Genomic DNA, 21,895 nt, shown 5'->3' with positions numbered 1-21,895 from the left:
TCCACGGAAAGGGTCAATAAAACAGCTGGAGAACAATTATGTCACATAACATTTACCTCAGGAAAGCCATTTTTGACCATAATATAGGCTATAGCAGGTTAGTTGACTAGAATTTTTTTTGCTAAATATGTGTATTATATTACATATTTATAATATTTTTACTTATAACATTAAATAAAGTTATTTTAACAACGAAAAGTTATTTTTAACCTTAAATAATACTACAAGATGATAGGGCTCTCTGTATGTTTACAGACAATTATGGAATTGTCTGTTATTATGCAAAAATTATGCAATTATAATGACATTACAATCATTATGTGTTATTAAATAAATATTTTACATATACGACTGTGTATATACACTACCATTCAAAAGTTTGGGGTCGATAAGATTTTTGTCTCTTACAGTATGCTCACCAAGGCAGCATTTATTTGATAAAAAATTCTGTAAAAACAGAAAGACTGCTTTCTATTTAAAGAAATCTGGCCTACTTATATTTGCACCTTGTGCATACTAATGATGACACACTTTCAGCACCAGAGAAAACAACAGCAGTACATCTTAATGCAGTGGTGCGAGATTCTTTTTGGACACCTGGAAAGCAAGAGGCTTTAAAGAAACAAAAGGACCCAATTATATATTCTATTTTGTCAGAATGTGCTTAATTACTGGCAATGCAAGCCATGGCCAGGATGTTTTTCTGAGGTAAAGAACTCCTGCTGATCTGGGTGGATAAGAGCTCATTTAATCAGCATGAATGAGTGCATTACAGGATCATCACGCAAGTTAGCTTGATGTACTTTATTAGCGAAACTGCACAGTGGATAATTTGTATTGACACAAAGACACAGCTCCCAAAATAAGTCCACTCGGCTAGTGCACGACTTTAGAGAGTACTTGAAACTGCAGTTGTGCAGTTCTAAAATTATACTGTTATGAACCTTTTTGCTGACTTAATTTGCTTTATATTCTGTTACACTCTGGCAAACAGCAAACAAATGTGCGTCAGCGAGGTACAATATGGAAAGGCAGCATCATTCTGAAAGAAATAGATGGAAAATATTTGAAAACAGAGACAAATATAATAAATTACTTTTAACCTATTGTTCACATACAGACACTACTCATCCAGATGCACTTTTTGACGTGACAACTTTGAAATTGCAACTTTTTACCGCTATCTTGGCACTAACCATAGTCTTAAACTAGTTTGGGTAGACAAATATGACAAAAAAATATGCTATCTATATACAACACAAAAAATAGCAGATTTCGTATTCAAGGGTGTGCATTAAGATTACCAGTAACCATGCTGTTGATAGCCAAAATCAATAAAAAAAATAAACATCCAGAATGAAAGCCTATAGCTTTTCAACAATTGCACATGATTTTAGGAGTATAAACACATCTCTTAAACAGTGGCTTCCATTGTAAGTACATTGCTGTAAAATATGTCTCTCATGCATTATTAAAAACTGAGACAAATCAAAATTAGTGTCTTTGTAAATCAGTAGGATGCCACAAATGCAACGTCTAGACATTACATTGAAAACAACCTCAATATTGCTGTAAGCCTCTTAGCTGGAAGTACAAAGATTGCAGGTTGGAAGATAAAAGTAATTGGAGAGCATCAGCATGGTGTCTTTGAGGAGATGTTTAGCCATCAGTTCCAGTGGGTTTTAAAGGGTTAGTTCAACCAAACATGAAATTTCTGTCATTAATTACTCACCCTCATGTAATTCCAAACCCGTAAGACCTTCGTTCGTCTTCGGAACACAAGTTAAGATATTTTTGATGAAATCCGAGAGCTTTCTCGGATAATTATTAATAACTAATTAAAAGAAGTAAAAAGTTGCAATTATGAGAAAAAGACAATAATGACAAAATGTGACTTTTTCTCGTCACTTTTGACTTTCACAATTATGAATTAGTATCTCATAGTTTTGTCTTTTTATCTTTTATGATTATGACTCGGTATTTCATAGTTTTGACTTTCTCTCTCATAATTATTTCAAATTTTTTTTTTTTAATTTTTTTTATAAATTACAACATAATTATGATTTACCAAAGAATGATTTTTTTTTTTCTTATGTTTTGTCCCTGTGTCTCATTTTCGGTTCATGGCCCACTAATTGAGAACCTTAAAGGGAACTGCACTTGAAATTGCTGAATATTTTGCCATAATGCGCTTCACAGAATCAGTAGCAGAATCTCTTAATCTAGCAAGCAACCACACAACCAAATTCATAAACTGTATCTCACAACACTGTTCCACAAGTATTGGCCAATACATCAAACTTGACATTGTTTTAAAACGGAATGATCACTGGAGGTAAACACAGCAGTGTGTGCTCTGCATTGAGCAGAAGTGCCTGGGAATAGACGGTAAGGCCTACTCCAACCACAGCAGGGTTTAGAGGTGCAAACAGCCCTCTATTTGGAACCAGCAAAGCATGCAGAGCCCTCTACTGCTAAATGAGTTTTCTGTGTCGATAATTCATGTTGTAACTGGGAAGTTTGATGTCTTCGTTGACATGGTGTTATCTCACCATAGTAAAAAGGATAACGTGATCTTTGGGATTTTCGAAATAGACATACACACAAAACTAGGGCACAACAAACGTATATTGCACACCAGGTTTCAAATGACGCATATATCCGCAGGCACACAGGTAATGTCATAACACACCTTTGGTTTCTAGATTCTTGACATTTGGTGGTATAAAATATCCCCACTAATAACCTCAGTTCACAGTGCTGCCACAAACACACCACTAACATCACGTCACCTTCAGACTGCTGCTCTCAGCTAAAGTTTTTTTTATATCCCACATATTCTTTACCACATGCCGTGCATGCTGACATTCCTACTTGTACGTACACACACACGCACACATACTGGATGTGGCGTCTTTGATATGTATAATCGGATATAATCAAGTATACATCATCACATCTTTGTCACTTGTCTGTCATGTCATTACATTTCACATTCACACTTTTGCATGAAGGTAAACAAGCTGTTTCTGCTTCCGAATACGATATTATTCCTCCTGGCTGTTTGAAATAGCATAATAGCATACTATTTCTGCAGAATATACAATGTAAACTGTGCACTGTATGCAGATTTTCCACATGAATGACCTACTTTCCATTTGCACGAAATACTATATCCCACAATACAATGCACTTGACTTGACATTCCAGCTGCATCTGAAACCGCATACTACCTATAGTAGGTGAGAAAAACGAAAGAATTATGTCTGAATTCACAATGCTAATAAAAGAGAAGGAAAAAATACTTCCGGTGAGATTCTGAAGTGTGCGTACGATGGACACTTTACTATCCCATGATGCAACGGGAGAGGATTTGTGAATGGCAGAGAAGTGATTAACTAATTTCGCAAATTAAGCTAGTAGATCACATGATGAATGATGATGACAACATGGTGAATGTAGTACGTCCATATGACATTCATACCACACACATTTATATATAGAACACACTTTTTTGTGTCCTTCTGTACAATTTTCGAATGGAGAAACAAGATATTTACAAAAGCTAACCAGACAAACTGAACGTGACAAGGTCATGTGACAACAATGTTACAAACTACTGTTTGAAATCTTTATTATTGCATAATGTATTCTGTTTCACACACTATTTAATAATTAATAACCAGTATATGGTCGATTTGTAGTATTCAGTAAGAAGTAAGCTATATTCCCTTTTGAACGTTGCCCTTTTTATTTATTTTACCAGTATATTAACCAGGAGTCACCCATAGGTGGCACTGCTCTCTCCTGTTGGAAACCTACAGTTCATGTTCCCAAACAAAACACATGTAGAAAATGTGGAGGCTATCCAATGTGATTTTTGCATGCAAGACTTTCCTCCTTCCCAAACGATCTCAAATCAGGTGAATATGCCATTACTTTTTTATCACGGAAGAGGTGAGTCATTAAAATCCCAGTGACAGTGGCAGTTTGAGCACTCTCAGCTGATTTATAGATCAAACAGCACATTAATGACATACTTAATGAGGGATGAGAAACTCTGACAGAGTAGGACACTGCAGGAATGAGTCATTAGACTGAAGACATGTAAGCTTGTGCCTTACTTTCAGAAGTCATGTTTCCATGTGGCAATTGGAGAGCAGCGTCGATAATTGTGTTGACATTCTGCCACGGATGTCCATCTGCCTCACACTTTTTCTTGTCATGTTTTGTTAGCCTCTCTGCGGCTCAAATTGTCTTCAATGTTTTGCCATTGTTTCTTTGTTTAAGTGAACTATGTGATAATTAGTAGGCCTATATTCTGTGTTGTGTTGCCAACTCTGAGGGAGTGGGAGACGGTGAGATCCTGTGGGATCAGACTTCTCTCACAACTAAAAAGAATAATTGCTTTTGTTTACTAATGGGAGAAACGAGCATCATTTGTTTTTGATGACTAATCACGAGCTGACCCACTTTCTGGGAATTCGGGGCTGTCGTTGCTTCACACCACCGCACAGAATGCTGACTGGTGTGAAGTGTAAATCTCCCAACGTGGTTATACCTGACCGTTTGGTTATGTATATATAAGTGTGTCTATTTGTGTGCACATAAAAGTCCAAAACATTGGGGTCGGTAAGATTTTTTTAAATAACTCTCTTGCTCACCAAGGCTGCATTTATTGGATCAAAAATACAATAAAACAGCATTATTGTGTAATGGTATTACAATTATTGCAGCTGTTTTCTGTTTTATTATGTTTCTGTGATGGCAAAAGCTGAATACTCCAGTGTTCATTGTCACACAATCCTTCAGAAATGATTCTAATCAGCTGCTTAATATTTACATACATATTTAATATTAATATTAATATAAAACCTTTTTTTTTTTTTTTAGAAAATCTTAATAGAAAATTCAAAAGATCAGCATTAATGTGAAATATAAACCTTTTTTAACATTAGAAATGTTTTACTGTTAGTTTTGATCAATGTAATGGATCCTTTCTAAATAAAAGTATAAATTAATTATTTTTTAAATAAAAACAAACAAACTTTTGAATGATAGCGTATTGATTTGATAGTGTGTCAAATCAATTTCGGTTCAGTAATGTTTTTTCCCCAAATAATTTAACATTCACATATATTCATTATTATTAGTATATAGATAACCACACACACACACACACACACACACACACACACACACACACTAAACCACAATATTATGTTATTTAATAGCAGATTTTCACTGTGACAAAAAAACTGTGACAACTGGCCCTGGTCTGCCCTAAATGTAAAATGTGTGGGGTCTGTCGCATAAAAGCCTCTTCTCTATATTTAGTATTTCAATTACCGCTTTCACAAAACAATCATTTCATGCACATTCGCAAACAGGCACACAAATACACAATACATCACAAAGCATTTTAATCTGACAAGAACATCCTTTGAGTAGAACCGAAGATAAGGGAATATGTGACTCGCTGCATGTGTGTGTGTCTGTGTACACATATAAGCATGTGTATGCGCATTATTGTGCCGCCGAGTGTTTATTTGAGGAATTGTAAATAGGGATGTTTCGCACGATTGTAGCGGGGATCGGCAGGGCCTATTGTTTGCTTTAATCGCTACTTTAGCCGAGAGGTTGTCTAAACATTTTCATGATCTCCTGTGTTGCCCATGTTCAAGCTGACAGTAGAGCAGGTAATCACTCACAATCCTTAAGCCTTGATGATCCTCTCAACACACAGACACACACACACACACACACACACGCAAATACATCTCATTCAGTCGGCCAGCACAAAGCACCATTCAGCCAAAGCCCCGCTATAGTAGTCTTCAGCTTACTTTTGCTTTTTACAAGTAAAATCGCACCTTTATCTGAATAGAAGTAGTTGCTGAATTTGGAACCACATACAGGCTTAAGCCTGTTTCATACTTCTGCGTCGGACCTACGCCGAAGCCTCTACGCTGTAGGCAACGCATTGGTTTTCATTTATACTTCTGCGTCGTTGTCCGCGTTGACGCGCGCAGAGGGAGCATGTGAAACCCGAGGGAGGGGTTCAAGCAGACCAATCACAGCGCTTGTGTCCGCGTAGAGTTGACGTGTTGTTACATTTTTGGAGAGGTGCACGTCAGGGTACACGCGCTACACACAGCCTGCGACGTAGCTACGGCGTGAGTTCGACGCAGAAGTATAAAACAGGCTTTACTATACAGTCATAGAACGATATAGTAAAAATAATAGGAGTAGTATAGATTCAGCCTGTCTGTTTCAGTGAGTTGATTAAATACCGATTCAATGATTCATTAGCACCATCAAAACTGATCACGAAAGTCTCTACTGCATTTTTCATATATTATTATTGCTGCCATTATCAAGTGGTATAAGCTCCAAAAGTATCTAAGTATCCAGCTCCCCCTCTTTGGATGTCGTGGGTGGAGTTTGACCAAGTCCAGCTCCATCTCTGTGGGTGGAGCTTGACCTAATTAGGTTTAGGGATAGGGTTATGGTTAGGGTGTGGCTAGACCTTCAAACTCCACCCATTGTGTCCAGAGAGGGGGGGCTGGATGTCAGGCTCCACCCATTGGCTCTGCAGTTAGCAGCATCTCGAAATTATTGGGAAAGCATGACTTGGTTATTTAAGATGGCATTTGTATTTATTGAATTGATTAAACAAAATGTAATCTACTTGGTAACAGTGGCAGTTTGGTCGAAAATAATGGAACAGAATGAAACTTTTTTCCAAGCAAATTTTATAGATTGTGCAATATTGAGTAAAGTAATTATAATGGTGTATTCATGTATAATTAGACTGTAATTTGCATGCTGGTGTGTTATTCGAATTCAAACTGGCTATACCGGCAGTACCACTGGTTGGACACTTAATAGTGATATGCAATAATTGTCCTTATAATATTGACATAAGAACTGTTTCCCATCCTAAAACAGCTGGAAGCCTACTTCCGCCACATTAGAAAAAAAAATTCGCATTATGATATAAAAGGTCATTGTTGACATAAGTCAATATTTTTGTCACAATTATGACTTTTTATTTAATAAATTTGACTTTTAATGTTATAATTAGGATTTACCAAAGCATTATTGTTTTTTTATGTGTTGGAAATGGGCTTCCATACTTTCCACCTTTTACCAAATATACATTTTCACACCAGTATCGCTGGTATCTATTGTGCAAATTATAATCAGCATCACCAAACCATGGCAAGCCTAAATAAAATGATTTTTAGCAACGTTGGCAAGATTTACTGCATACTGCCTATTAAAATATCATCTTAAACTATATGCAATTAGCAATGACAAACATTTTAAACAGCATGCTACATTATTTACCTTCACTGGTGTTGCATGTTTAATTCAGCATTGTATTAAATGGTGGGATACAGTGTCATATTCTAATAGTCTACTGCATATTTTAGCAAATGTAGGATGAAATTTGCTTATTTCAAAACAGCATCTCGAACATAGTGCAAATACCGCTTATTTTTTTCTTTCAAAACAGTAGGTAGAATAGCATCCGGAACATTCCCATTGTGTGTTTGTGTTAGTCTGTTCCTGTTGTTAAACTGCAGAGAACGATTATTCCTGTTCTGCCCACTGTTCCAAATCACAGAGGGGTCACCATGCCTCATTGCTATCAAGCGCATAAACAGCACACATGTGCACAAAAACACTTCTCAGACACAGAGGGGAAAAAAACAAAACCCCAAAAACAGAAACCTCTTCACCTCATGTAATGTTTTGCTTGTAGGGCACATGCTTCAATTATTTCGCTGTGGAGAAAGAGACCGCATCTCCACACTGGCAGGATTGCTGCCTGGACCTCCTATTGAGGAGAATGCATCATTCTGTCTCAGTGTTGGCACGACACACAGTCATACTGAGACAATCCATGCCCACAATAACTCTCCCAATCTCTCTCAGCTGTACAAAGAGAAAATAACTGCACTAATGTCTGTTGTCCACACCTGTAACTGGTGTCCTGAACCCCCAAGAATACAGACAAAGCACTGAAAACTCTAAGTGGACTGTCAGAGAAGTGTAGAGAACAAAATCATAATGCTGTATCTTTATGCCTCAAAGGAGGGGGGAAAGGTTGTGCACTGAAAAAGAAAAGGAGAAGAACAAAAAGCATGCTGATATAGTATGGATTCAGCCTTTAGTGTTGTGAGACCGCTGCTCAATAATCTATATTTCTATGGTAACTGAGATGCTGATGTTTTGATGTGGAAATGGTTGCTGTGGAAAGTGCACAAACAAGACCTGAAGTAATTTACAATTTAATTTGTGTTTCTCAAAGTATGTTATGGTCATATATTTTTTTAGTCTGGGCCAGCAAATGTGCACATTTTAGAGTAAACAAACAAGTGATGGGCTTTTAAAATTGTAATGCAGGACCTTCATTTCTACAGCTCCCGTTGAGCATTATGATTAAAAGGTTAGTATAGCTAAATCTCTTTCTCTTGACAATTTTACCATTGCACAGAATAAACATATTACCTGTAATGTAATGACATATTTTATTTCAGTCTTCATTCTGATTCATCAAGTGTGCAAAGGTCCATTTGTCTTTGAATCAGTGACTATGACTTATCTTGTGTGCAACTTAGGGAGATATTAAGGCACAAAAAAACAAAAACAAAAAAAACATGCTGTTTTGATGTCATCACTTGATGCTTGCCTGTTGTTTTATGACACACTTTATTAGCTCGGCCTCCATATCCCATGCGATTCTTTATGCAATGTGTTGACAAAGAAAATTTCAAATCACAACGAAACCATTTATAGCTTCAACGGTTTTATAAGAGAAGTGTTTGCAACTCTGAGTGTGAATGTGTCAGATTTTATGAGTACCCTTGGGAATGGTGCAGTGCTCTATTCCTGGAGGTAACTTAGTCATCTCTGTTTTCTGGAAGAGATGGCTGGCATGCAGGTAAAATGAAATAATGATGCTGTTTAATATCGCTGTGGTCTTTTATTGTGTACTTACAATTATTAGGTTCCTTGATGCAATATTGCACCAAAACCGATGGGTCAATGAGAGATTTTAAAGCAACACCAAATAACTGTTTTCCTATTCGGTCCCCCTACAGGTTGGAAGCGGAACTGTCCATTACTGCTGTCGTAAATAATTTAGCCTACCGTCACACACACGCTGTTTGTTTATCCAGCACCGGCTTTGGAAATAATGATGTCCACAAGGTAGAGTATGTTGCATGATTTTATGAAAGTATGATGTATTGCGACATCAGAAACGGTATATATTTTTTTATATAGGCTCCACCTATCGGCTATAGTAACGCTTGGCGTAAAGCAAGTCAAATCTATCTATCTATCTATCTATCTATCTATCTATCTATCTATCTATCTATCTATCTATCTATCTATCTATCTATCTATCTATCTATCTATCTATCTATCTATCTATCTATCTATCTATCTATCTATCTATCTATCTATCTATCTATCTATCTATCTCTTTTAAAACTACTAAACTAAAACAAACTATTTCAATCTGAAAACTTTCAAACTTCAAGCTTTTAAAACTACTTCAAACTTTCTGGCAATGTTGTTTTCAAGCCAACTTAAAGTTTGTCTACAAACTTTTTTTTATCTTTTTTTTTTAATCTTATTGTTAATATATTTTATTGTTCAGTTTTTTATACTTAGTGTATACTGTTCAAAATATTGGGGGCAGGAATTTTGAATAAATATTCAAAAGGACCCATTAATTTGATTGAAAGTCAGTTAAAAAAACATTTATAATGTTACAAAATATAAGAATTTCAAATAAATGAATACATTTTTTAGTATTTATTAAATTAATCAAAGAATCCTAAATAGAAGTAACATGGTTTCCACAAGAATATTAATCAGCACAGCCATTTTCAACATTGATATTAATAATAAATGTTTCTTGAGCAGCAAATCAGCATATTAGAAGGATTTCTGAAGGATCATGTGACTGAGGACTGGAGTAATGATGCTGAAAATTCAGCTTTGCATCACAGGAATGAATTACATTTTGAAACTTTAAAATAGAAAACAGTTATTTAAAAATGTCCCTATATAGATTAATGGTTCTTGTTCACAGCTTCAAAACCAGGTAAAACTTTGCACTTAGACAACCTCTGTGTTTCATTCCGGCACATAAACACTCCTGTCACTTCGAAAGCGGTGTGTATGTGATAGATGATGTCTAGAAAGTATTGTGTAGAGTATGTGGGGATTCCTGGCTGTGTTATTTTCATGCATACTGTGTGCATTTAGAGGGAAGCATATGGACACAGTTAGTACTCTCCACCCTCATATATCTCCACTAACACTAAAGAGATCAACGCAGTGCAGTTTCGGTAATAGCCTATTATACCAGCTGTTTTTATTGACGAGGCTGTTCTCATTCCACTAGGCGGAGACAATAGAGATAGTATAAAGAGATGTGTGCCGCAATAATAAGTCCTGTCACGCTGCCAGTATTTAAGTACTGAGCTCAATTCAAATCAAAGAAAGTCACCTTGCGCACTCTCCAGTCGAGCTGAATGTTCGCGTTTACCTTTGGGGGAGTCCTTAATGTCAGACACAATTATCCCAAAGTGCTCTTAACAGTGATGTTTGAGTGATGTTTTGATAATGCGGTTGCGGTTGTATGAATGATGGGCTCTCTGTCATTTTCAGTGTATGGTTGAGTCACGACACAGCGTTGAAGGACTATGGCAACTCTGATAGACTGGCCTGGAGGGAGGACATTTTACATGTACTGTATATTAATGTTTCTGTATTTAAAAGTCAAGCTTTTGTGCGTTTCTGTTCTATAGTGTGACTTCATGGCAGCATGTAAAACCTTAGGGCTGAAAACTGGCTTAATAACTGGTTTCCACGTTTTTTGCACAATTTGACAAAATTGCAGCTTAATTGGAAATTTTACAAGATACCTTGATTTTTCTGTTTTCCTCACACAAAATACGCCTCATATTTCATCTCATCTCTCCTTGGTAACCAAGTCCATTACATTTTGATAAAACTTCATTTACTGAGGGACAATTCTAATTAGTGTACGGCAAGTGTAAAGCATGACAAAATGTTGCATTTTTAATGTTTTAATGTGACCTCCATTTAATAATACAAATCAACCGCTGAGCTTTTAACCTGTGTATGTATTTGTTGTTCGAATAGATTGTCCAGTAAATAAGGCTTTACCTTTTTGAGCATGATGATGCCCTCCTGATTGTGCTCGTTGGTGGTGATGTCAAACATGGCTCCTCCATCTCCAGGGACGATGTTGTATTCCACTTCCGCGTTTTTCCCTATGTCCAGATCATGAGCTTTGATTCGGCCAACCGCTGACCCGACTGCTGATGACTCCGGTACACGCAGATGGAAGATGCCTGTAGAATCAAAAATCAGTTGTTTTGAAGCACATGTTGGGGAAGCTGCTTTGAAAACTAGTTTTGAGCAAATGTTTCAGTTTCATTCATGTTTGGAATAACATGTACCAATGACTAAAAACGTGACATTAGACATGGGGTGTTTGTGCGTTTGCGCGTGCCTCAAAAGAGGACTTACAATGACTTACAAACAGGGCTTGACCTTAACTTTTTTGCTCACTAGCCAATGCTGTTGACATGTATTATGTATTATATGTCGCCAAATGGCTCCACCAGCATACGACGTAACTCCAGCAGGGCAGCTAGCTGTCTCTTCGTTTCTGTTGTCGGTCACTAGGGCGCAAGCGCAAGGCAACACTGTGTGCATGTAGTACTCATTAGGGCTGTCAAAATTGCTAAAAAATTACGTTCGAATATTCCCTCTAAAAAACACACATAGCCTATATTCAAACTATTCGAACATCTGGTTGCGCATTTTGTCAATGACGCGCATTACATCAATAACAGGACAAATTAATACAAAGAGACATACTTGTATAGGTAGTTTATTTAAGTTTAAACATATTTGACAACGCATTACCTACACAAAAACAAGTACATCAACTAATGGCCAAGACCGCAGACCTCACTCTCACTCACTCGCAGGCACTCTTTCTCTCTCTCGCCCTCACACCCTCATGCTGCGTTCACACTAAACGCGAATAGCGTGATTTCAATGTTAAGTCAATGTAAAGACGCATTTACGTGCGTCTGGAGGTCTTGCGGCGCGAATGAGGCGTCACGCTCTCTGTGCATAACGGTTTAAATGAACAACAACAAAGCAAATGTTGAGTGCTGATCAAGAGTTTTGTGCAAGCAATTTAAGGTCGCGACTGTAATATAGCAGGCTTCATTCAGTGATTGAAACAAATATTATTAACATTAATTGAAGTTTTACAGTATATAGAACCGACATTGAATGCTCAGAGCGAGCTGTGATGTGGTAAACATGGACCTTTTCCTTGACATGAAATGGTAAATAATCAAACCAGTGGAAGCCTGCAGTACATGAAACTGCTGTATCTAACCTACCTTATTCATGCAATATCTATTCAGTCAGTACAGTAGGCTACACTTTAGTAATGTTTCTGTTTAACGTTAACGCTTCTTCCTGTTACCTGTCTCTGACCCTTCAGGCAGCGCGCCCACTCGCAAAGCAGACAGTCGCGCCTCTGCTACCTCGGGCGTTTTTCCACATTCAAATATTAATTTTTCACCTTTGAAATTCTGTTTTTTAAAAACTATTCGAATATATATTCGAATTTAGAATATTCGTTGACGTTGACACAGCCCTAATACTCATGGGAGTTGTAGTGTCACACTTATTTCAGATGCCTTTTGAAAAGACTACAATTATTCAACCCCCCAAAGTGGCTAGTTGGAGTGACTATGTTACCCGCCACGAGCAAAATCCACCCGCATTTGGCGGGTTGGCCGGTGTTAATGTCAAGCCCTGCTTACAAAGATACATAACAGCTACAAGTGTATGCACTACTTGCTTTATGCAAGCACTATACAGGATAAATCACTATACAGGATACCTATTATACTTTATCGACACAAATTGACAGGTCAAACAGCAAACAGCCACCCACAAATAGTAAATAGGCTGTCTTTCAGTTCACATGAACAACGGTTAAATTACTCGTCAGGCTACATAAGAATACCGTAATTCCTCCGTTAAATTAGGCATAAGACATCAAGAGTCACGCAGACCTATAACAACCTAGCCACAACACATAATTGGGAATAACCTTGACCTTAACACAGAATCGACCACAGAGGCCCGGGGTCAGCTTCCTTTGCTGTTCGTCCAGAAATCCAAGAAGTGGTGCTATATGCTACCTGCAGAATGGATTTCAAGGACTTTGCTCACAGATCAATGATCTCCAACGTTTCTATTTTTCTACGAATCTTTGAGTTAACACATGTACTAGCTTTCCTGTTGCTCAAACAGTAGAGCGTTGGTGCTTGCAATGCCAAGGTCATGGGTTCGATTCCCAGGGAAAGCAAGAATTGAGAACTGATAAGAATGTAAAATGTGTACCTTGAAATGCAATGTAAGTCGCTTTGGATAAAAGTGTCTGCCAAATGCATAAATTTTAAATGTAAACATGAGTGGAATTTGCACCGCAGCGCCACCACACCTTGATGCTCATGACAAGAATAGCATGTATAGTTATCTTTATTGAAGTGAATTAGGTTTAAATTGAATTTACATCAAATTTCACGAATCACATTTCAGGGGAGCCCATGTCTTATCCCTTAAGCCTAGCTCCCCCTACCTCCCTGTAGTTCGCACCCTGCACATGTTGTATGGGAACATTCTGTGATAGGCTACTTTTGCATCTTTATTTTTAAAGCTTGATGCTGGTCGCTATTCACTGCCATTCTATGGACGAGCGCGAGCGGGACATTTTTCTTAAAAAAATTCTCCTTTTGTGGTCAGAAAAAGAAAGAAGGGAATACTGCATTACAACAACACCAGGGTGAGTAAATGTTGACTTAATTTAAATTTTAAAGTGACCAGGATTGTGTATTAAGTAAATAAATGGCACTGATTCTGATTTAATGTTCAATGATTTCTGATTTTATTTACATAACAACAGTCCCATACTGCCACAGTATTCCACCTTCTTTGCCAAATTTTGCAAGTTGGCAACCCTAGAGAGAACATTATTGTTGGAAAGAGTGCTTGATAACTGCCTCAATGCACTTGGATGTAAATGTGTCATATGTGGTGTTGGTTTCACACTACACTGCTTTTTGTTAGAATATTTTTTTTGGCTAAGCTATACTGTGAAAACAGCTGAACTAATGTCACGCTACTAAAACTGTAAAAAAAAATAATAATACTAAGTTAGTAGAACGGCTACTTAGTTACCCCAATGCTGGTGAAGACACATGCACGGTAGGCACAAACAGATCATGCTGATTAGTAAAAACGAATGTGTTGAGTGGCCATGCCACAGCTAAAAAAAACACCTCAGCTAATTAAGAAGTCATTAGATGCGTTAGTACTATGCACCAAAAAACAAACAGAGAGAGAGAGAGAGAGAGAGAGAGAGAGAGAGAGAGAGAGAGAGAGGCAGAGACATGGCCCAGAATGCAGCAGTCATCATAGTGCCATCCTCTGAGACATGCAGATGGAAATCTTCTTCTCTCCCAGGGTATTACCAATATTTACACAGCGAGAAAACCAGTGCTCATCACTGAAACTCAACATGATTTCTATTTCACGATTTCTGAGCGCAAATGGAGCCTGTTCACATTCACCTGTTTAAAGGCTTGGGCTTATTTCAGTGGAAAAATAAACAAAGGACGTTCTACAAGCATAAAAACGCATGAAATATGAGGCTGCAAGGTAGAAGCTATGAAGACTGCGTTCTCATTTGTATGATTGCTTGGAAACTTGGATCACTTAGGAAACTTTGGTTTCTCTAAAAAATCTCATTAATTTACATATTCAAATCTAGCATGTTGATACACTCAAGAACCAATACTATTTGTGTGCAGTTTTTTTTTTCCTACTACTTCTCTGGGGATGCTGTTAAATATGCTGCATTTACTGGCTTATCCAAACAATATTTATAGATTCAAGATTATTTATTTATTTTTCAAGAAATGCTGGCATACATTTTCTAAGCTTTCCTATGTGCATTTAAAAAGAAAATGCTGCAAATTTACATTACCAGTGAAAGGTTTAGACACACTTGCCTGAGTTTATGGTTCTCATTATCTTAAAAACCTTGTGATCTAAAGGTTTATGCATAAATGCTTTAAATTTGTTTTGTGGACAGAATAAATTGTACCTACTAACATTTTATATTTTAAAAAGAGCAGATGGCAAACTTCTGAACTCTTTTCATAATGTTAAAAAAAGCTTCCCAGGATGTTTTAGCAAGGTTAAATAATACAGATTTTTATTTGTTTAACATTTTTAGTCAATAAATAATTTCCATACTTACATTTGTAATGGGAAAACTCTGAATAATAATCAAACAATAATAATAAAATGGTTCACTTTAGACATTCTGTTGACTATAACGTTGCACCTACTTGTCAACTAACTCTCATTAGAGTATTAGTAGACTGTAGGGGTAGAGTTAGCAGAATAAGTGGAATAATAAGCTTTAAAGTCCGCCTGTGGTGAACATAAAGTTTTTAATGTTGTTTATATGTCTATGTGGAATTCATAAGTCAAAACCGTTGCTGAGTATTTTCTCCTTAAAACGGCAGTGAACCAAAGACAGTCTAAAAAACTTCGCTGGTGTTTCTGACATCACAAACTACCTTGTAACCAATCACATCATCGTGTGATCGTCAACAAGTGGATCTCTGAGCTGGTCTGAGTGAGTGGAGGCGTGTCTAATTTGCATATTCTTGGATCCGCGTATGCTAAATGAGGCAAGGGTGTAGAGTTACATTAAAGCTATTTTAGGGCATGACTTTTTTTTTTTTAAGGACATTTTTTTATTATGGTGAGTTTTAAGGGATAAAATGATTGGCTACAGGGGGACTTTAAAATGTCTACCACATATTATTGCTCAGGAAATTAGCTAAATGTAAGCAAATGCACTACTTAAAAAGCCATTGCTGTCTCAGAAAAAAGACAGAATGAAGTTTTTGTCAGAATGGGAATTTATGTGTGGAGAGTTGAATCACAATGAAACAGGAGTTGCATGGTGATGCTCCTGAGCGATGTCTTTGAAACTCTGCTGAGAAATATAATAATAAATGCATCTCTACCACAGTGAAGCGTGGATGAAGAGTGTCATTGTGTGCAGAGCCTTTTTAGCTGCTGCTATTGGTGAGATGCTTCACTGTGAAAAGTCATTTAATGCTTTGGAGTTCAGCAGAATATTGCAGAATGGCTTGCTTCCCACAATTGAAAAGTTGTTATCTAAAGAGGAATGATCAGATGTTATTGGTAAAGACAATGCTCCTGCACAAATCGCAAAGACAACCAAGAAGTGACTTGAGAACAAATCCATCATGTTTAGGCCTGGTCAGTGTCCAGATTTGAACCCTATAGTGAATATTTGGTCTCACATTAAGCTCAAACAAACTGGGAGACATTTTCAACTATATACTCATGAACTGTTTGAAGACATTAACATTGAGTGGAACAACACTGACTCCTCCTTCTGTAAAAAGCTGTCTGCAAGTTGAAGGCCGTGCTAAGTTACTTTATCTACAGTATTGGTGCATTTCTTGCTAATTTACTGACCAGTAATTTGTGATTAAAATGGTTAAGACCATTAAAAGGCAAGGCTTTATTATTAATCTAAAACAGGGGTGTCCAAAGTATGTCCTGAAGGGCCACTGCCCGGCAGCATTTAGCTCCAACTTGCCTTAACACACCTGCTCAGAAGTTCTTTAATGTGCCTAGTGAGACCTTGATCAGCTGGTTCAGGTGTGTTTAACTGGGGTTGGAGCTAAACTTTGCAGGACAGTGGCCTAACAGGAGCAGGATTGGACACCTCTGATCTAAAATGTTGAAAATAAAAGAATGAGCAGGTGTGTCCAAACTTTTGACTGATTTGAGTTTACATGAGTTTATCAATGATCCATTGTCTTACTTTTGGAGAACCTAGGTGGGTTGTCGTTGACGTCACTTAGGGTGATGTTGATGGTGGTGGTCCCTGCCAGACCCCCTAACTGCCCACCCATGTCTTTGGCCTGGATGAGAACCTGATACAACTCCTTCACCTCCCGGTCCATGTTGGGGAGAGCTGTCCTGATCACACCTGCGCACAGATCGAAAGACAGTGTTAATGGAAAGAAGAGACCAGAGAGAAGGATGATAAAGAGATAAAGCCGGGTAAGGTGAGGAGAAGAATAGGGTTTAGACCTGACAATGAGGTATGCTGAGAAAGGGATGTGAGTGGTAATCTCAAATAACAGACACAATTGAGATTGAGAGCGGGATGGAAGTCTGGAGCATTGCGGAAAAGGAAACCAAAGCAAATTGAACTTAAAGGTGCAGTGTGCCATTTGTATGCTATTATTGGTGTTCTGAAAATCGATTAACCTCTCAGCATGACTTACCCACATAACATTTGGTTTGTTAAAGGGTTCAATTTAGTGTTTGGGGATTATACATTAGTCCTGCTTAGGTACACATCCTGATAGATATGTCCTGGCTGATGTTTCCTACATTTTTTACACATTTATCATGGTTGTAAAATGTACCAACATGTTTTAATCCATAGGACATGGTGTCTACTCAGTGGAATGGAATCCAAACAATGGGTCGAGGTTTTGCTAATTAGCACGACCCTGTTAGCCTCTGATGCCATAACTAAACATTCAATATTAAAAATAACTCTTTCTGTATTAAAGGCTGATTTTGCTGTACTTGACCATTCGCAACCTTTTCGCTGACTTTTAGAACTAAAGGAATATTCAGGGCTCAACACATGTGAAGTGATATCATGTTAATAAACACAAAAATAATCATTTTGAAGTGAAAAAGTTTATGTTGAGGCACTTAATATGAAATAAAATGTGGCCATTTGGGGAGGATTTAAAAGCATAAATCTGAAGCTTATTATTTTACAAAATAAAAGTTAAACATATAGTTTATAGCTTTAAGACTTCTGTATGACTTTTGTTTTGATTGACTTCTTTGCATGGAAAGTTCATATAAATTCATATTGTCATTCATTTAGCAAATTGCTTAACATTGAATAGGTGTTTGTGTAAATGTGTGCATCCATATGTTAATGTATTTATGGTTTTGACAAATTATGACTTATAAGCATTTTTGCAGTTTAGTGTCCATAAATGCTTTCGGTGGAAGCATTAGAGTATGTCTACATAGTACATCAAACACTGTAAAAAAAACAAAAAAAAAAGACTATGTGGCTCTTTGAAATAAATATTTTTTGATATTATATTATATCCCCTTCAGGTTCTTTAAAGTTACAGCACATAGATGGTTTCTAAAGTACCATAGAAATTAAAAAATGTTCTCCTTGGGCAGCAAACTGTTAAAACCTTCCCGAAACCAGTGATATACACCTTTTCCTTCAAGTGTTTTTCTCTGGCTAAAAGATTGAGGTCAGTCCTAAAGCTTCTGATACTTAACAGTCTTAACAAGCCGACAAAGCCAATGTAGCAACACCTTTCCTCACTTTTCTTCCATAAAGCACAACTAATGCATTTCCCAACGTCACAAGAAGCTTTCCCAGATCAAGAGAGCACTTCATAGGATGAATTAGATATGGCAGTGAGCAGTTAAAAAGGGCACAGACCTTCATACAAAACCAGTTTCAAATGAAATGTAAAAGGTGTATCTGTTACATCACGATATGTTTTTTTTTTTTACTTTAGTTCTGCATGGACAGATCTCTTTTTGAAGTTTGTGTCAGTAATTAAAGGAGTAGTTCACCTAAAAATAATTTACTGCATCATCATGCATTTTTCTTGCACTGAAAGCAGAAACTCTGCCTGAGATCTTTCCTATTTCAAAATAAAATAACACAGGATTGGAACTACATTAGGGTGACCAAACGTCCTGTTTTCCCAGGACATGTCCTGTTTTCACGTCCTGTCCTGGCCGTCCTGACTGTTTTTTATAAAGTGATGAAAATGTCCTGGTTTTCATTATTTTTTACATTGGGCCATTAAGCGTATACTTTAAATACACGCTTCCCTTTGTTGCGGGCCAAACATTGAATGGTAATGATGTATTACCTTATGTATTAAAGTACAATAACATAGTTGCAAGGTTGTGAATGTATTTGTCAATTATTTTTTTATGTATTCACCCCCAACCACGTCCCCACCCCTTAACCACGCCTCCCCAAACCACGCCCCCGCCCATCAACTGAGCCCCCCGTCCTCTTTTCTGAAAACTAAAATATGGTCACCCTAAACTACATGGGGGTGATTAAATGATAGCACACCTTCATTTTTGGTTGAACTATTCCTTTAAGGTGTGTGTTTTCTGAGTCTGTTTTCTCTCACGACTCTGTTGAATTCCGTTATGAATTTTACCCCCTGACTTTTACCCCCACCCTCGTCTCACAGCTTTTGTTTACTGTCGGTTTTATTACGGCCTGCATGGGACAAAACCAGATTTTTCTTCCTTTACAAATCATTTGATTTTTTCACCCTTTGAGCCCAGCGGGTTTGCTGATATCAGGATATTATATTTTTATTCATGTAGTCCTGTTTGCTATGCTTCATACTTGTACAACAGGGCCGTAAAGATACTGACATACATACAAGTGTGAAATTCTTGCACACGCTCTGTGCATCAAGTTTTTCGTGCAGGTTTGGGCTTTGTGCTTTTACATATTGGATATTACAGCTCACTGAATGCACAGGACACCCATTAGTAGATTCACATTCATTGTAGTAAACGCTCCTGAATATTGCATAGCAAAATATTCACTGGCAGAAAATAAAAGGCAGTTTATTTGTTGCATCATTTTGATGATGCTACAGTTCTTCTAATCTAACCATATAAACAACAGAAAAATCCATTTGCTCTCACTTAGAGGGTATTGGGGTCTGAAAAGTAGCACCTGATTGTATAACCATATCTCTTTTCAGGCCTGCTTAGCTGACAGTATGTCCCTTTCTGTTCCACTATTCAAAATGAATTGCAGTTTATTTTGAGTTATAAATCCATTTTCTTGACTGGCCACATTATCAAATCAAACCGTCGAGCTTATTTGTCTAATAGGGTCAATGAATGTAATTATGTTGAAACCTGTGAACTGTGAAATTAATGAGCCTAGCCTGTTGTTATTACTCAAACAAAGCAGCGGAACTTGTTTCTTATAATAATAATTTCATTTTTAATGTAGCAAACATTTTTCTGTATGTTTTCTCTCAAACATTCAGGAGTGCTTTACCAGTTTTGGGGTCGACGGAGAAGTACGGCTGCCCGTGCAGTATGCTGTACACCACCCGGGCGCTGTTGCCGTATGTGGGGTCGTCTGCATCTGTTGCCGTCACCTTCATCACGTACGTACCTGCAAACAGACAGATGATATTCATTTGTGTTAAACTGCATGAATAGATATGAAAGATGTGCTTTGTTCGTGGTTATAACTGTATGGACCTGCCCTCGGTAGATTGGATTGGGTTTGACCGTGACTCGAAAACAGGCCTATAGGCACGTCATTATATGCGTTTGTTCTGATGGGCTGACATAAAACCAAGTAGATTCCTGTGGAATGATTTTCCACTGTATTTTGATATGTCTGCAATAGCAGTTTTTACATTACAAAGGGCAGCGCTTTTAAATTGCCCAATAAATGACAAACCATCTGTATTGTGAAATGAACTGATGGTCACGGTCCGCTGAATCACCGTGTTTTACTGAAATGCAGCAGAATTCTGCACTCTGACCATCTCGCAATTTAGCAGCAATTGTGTGTTCTTCTAGAATAGTTTCCTGATTATATCCATTTCATACTCCTGCTTGTGATATATTGCTTATATATAGGGAATATATACAGTAGTTAGTGTATATATCTACAGGGATATTTCATAAGAAGTATAAGGTCAATTGTGATTTTATAGCATCTTTTATGAAAACACTCAAACCACAACGTTGAATGAATTATCACACTGTACTGTTTGAGATGAGGAATGAAACGTGAAGGCCTTGGAAGAGAGAGAAAAGAAAGAAACAAAAGAAATCAAGAAGTAATTGTACAGATTTTAAATCAAGGCCATTTCCCAATGAAATGGGATTTTTTTTTACAGTTCTCTCAGCACACATCGACATGCTTTCAGATTGTTCTGGCCTCCACATAAAGAGGTGAAAAGCATTAAAAACCTACAGTTCCCCTCCTTTAAGAGACTTCCAAATTAGAGTCACATTCTGTCAGAGCAAAATCCCGTAACCTGATTAAGTACATAAGAAATATGGACACATTGACCAGGCAGAATTGCAGGAATCCTACTCTCTTGTTTGTGCGTAACAGCAAGACTCAGTTATGCTTTTGTGATGGCAGCAGCCACAATATAAATCACACAGACGTCTGCAAAATAGGCCTATAGCTTCAGTGTTGGACTATGGTGCGCTTATAAACCGGTCTATTCACATTTTGCTATCTGAGATCATGAGTAGCTTTGATTCAGCTGGGAAGGGGAGGGTTTCATTTCATTCTGTTGCCATTCAGATCAAGGAACAGGCAATCTCAAAGTGAATTACCCTGATCTGTCATCCTCAGGGGAAGCAACATGAAAAGGGCTTTGGTGTTGGATAGGGCATGTAGTTTATTAAGCTCGACACCAAACTCTTGGTGTTTTTTTTCCCACTTGCCATGCAAAGCTTTGCTTATTTCTTTTGTTTATCTGAATATATATTTGGCTTTTTCCATGATGAAAATCTCTTTAAACTCACAAGCTCAAAACAAATTTGAAACAAAACTGTTTGCTTTGTGCTTGACAGATGAAAGGCGATTTAAATCAGGGTTATTATG

The 21,895-nt window shown here is 37.3% G+C and overlaps 1 protein-coding gene across 1 annotated transcript in view; it reads right to left on the bottom strand.

Annotated features, from left to right (window-relative positions):
• cdh12b (cadherin 12b) overlaps nucleotides 1-21,895 on the bottom strand; it is a 140,923-nt gene that overhangs the window by 33,377 nt on the left and 85,651 nt on the right. Inside the window, exons 4-6 of the mRNA XM_084433726.1 lie at nucleotides 20,315-20,434; nucleotides 17,027-17,194; nucleotides 11,218-11,405 (exon numbers count right to left, since the gene is read on the bottom strand). Coding sequence (XP_084289852.1) covers nucleotides 11,218-11,405; nucleotides 17,027-17,194; nucleotides 20,315-20,434 — 476 coding nt within the window. The remainder of the gene's footprint in view (nucleotides 1-11,217; nucleotides 11,406-17,026; nucleotides 17,195-20,314; nucleotides 20,435-21,895) is intronic.

This window comes from Rutilus rutilus (assembly GCF_951802725.1).
Source record: "Rutilus rutilus genome assembly, chromosome: 16".
In the NCBI taxonomy this organism is placed as follows: Eukaryota; Metazoa; Chordata; class Actinopteri; order Cypriniformes; family Leuciscidae; genus Rutilus; species Rutilus rutilus.
Note: the sequence above shows the minus strand (reverse complement) of the source record. Positions and strands in the feature narration are given on the sequence as shown.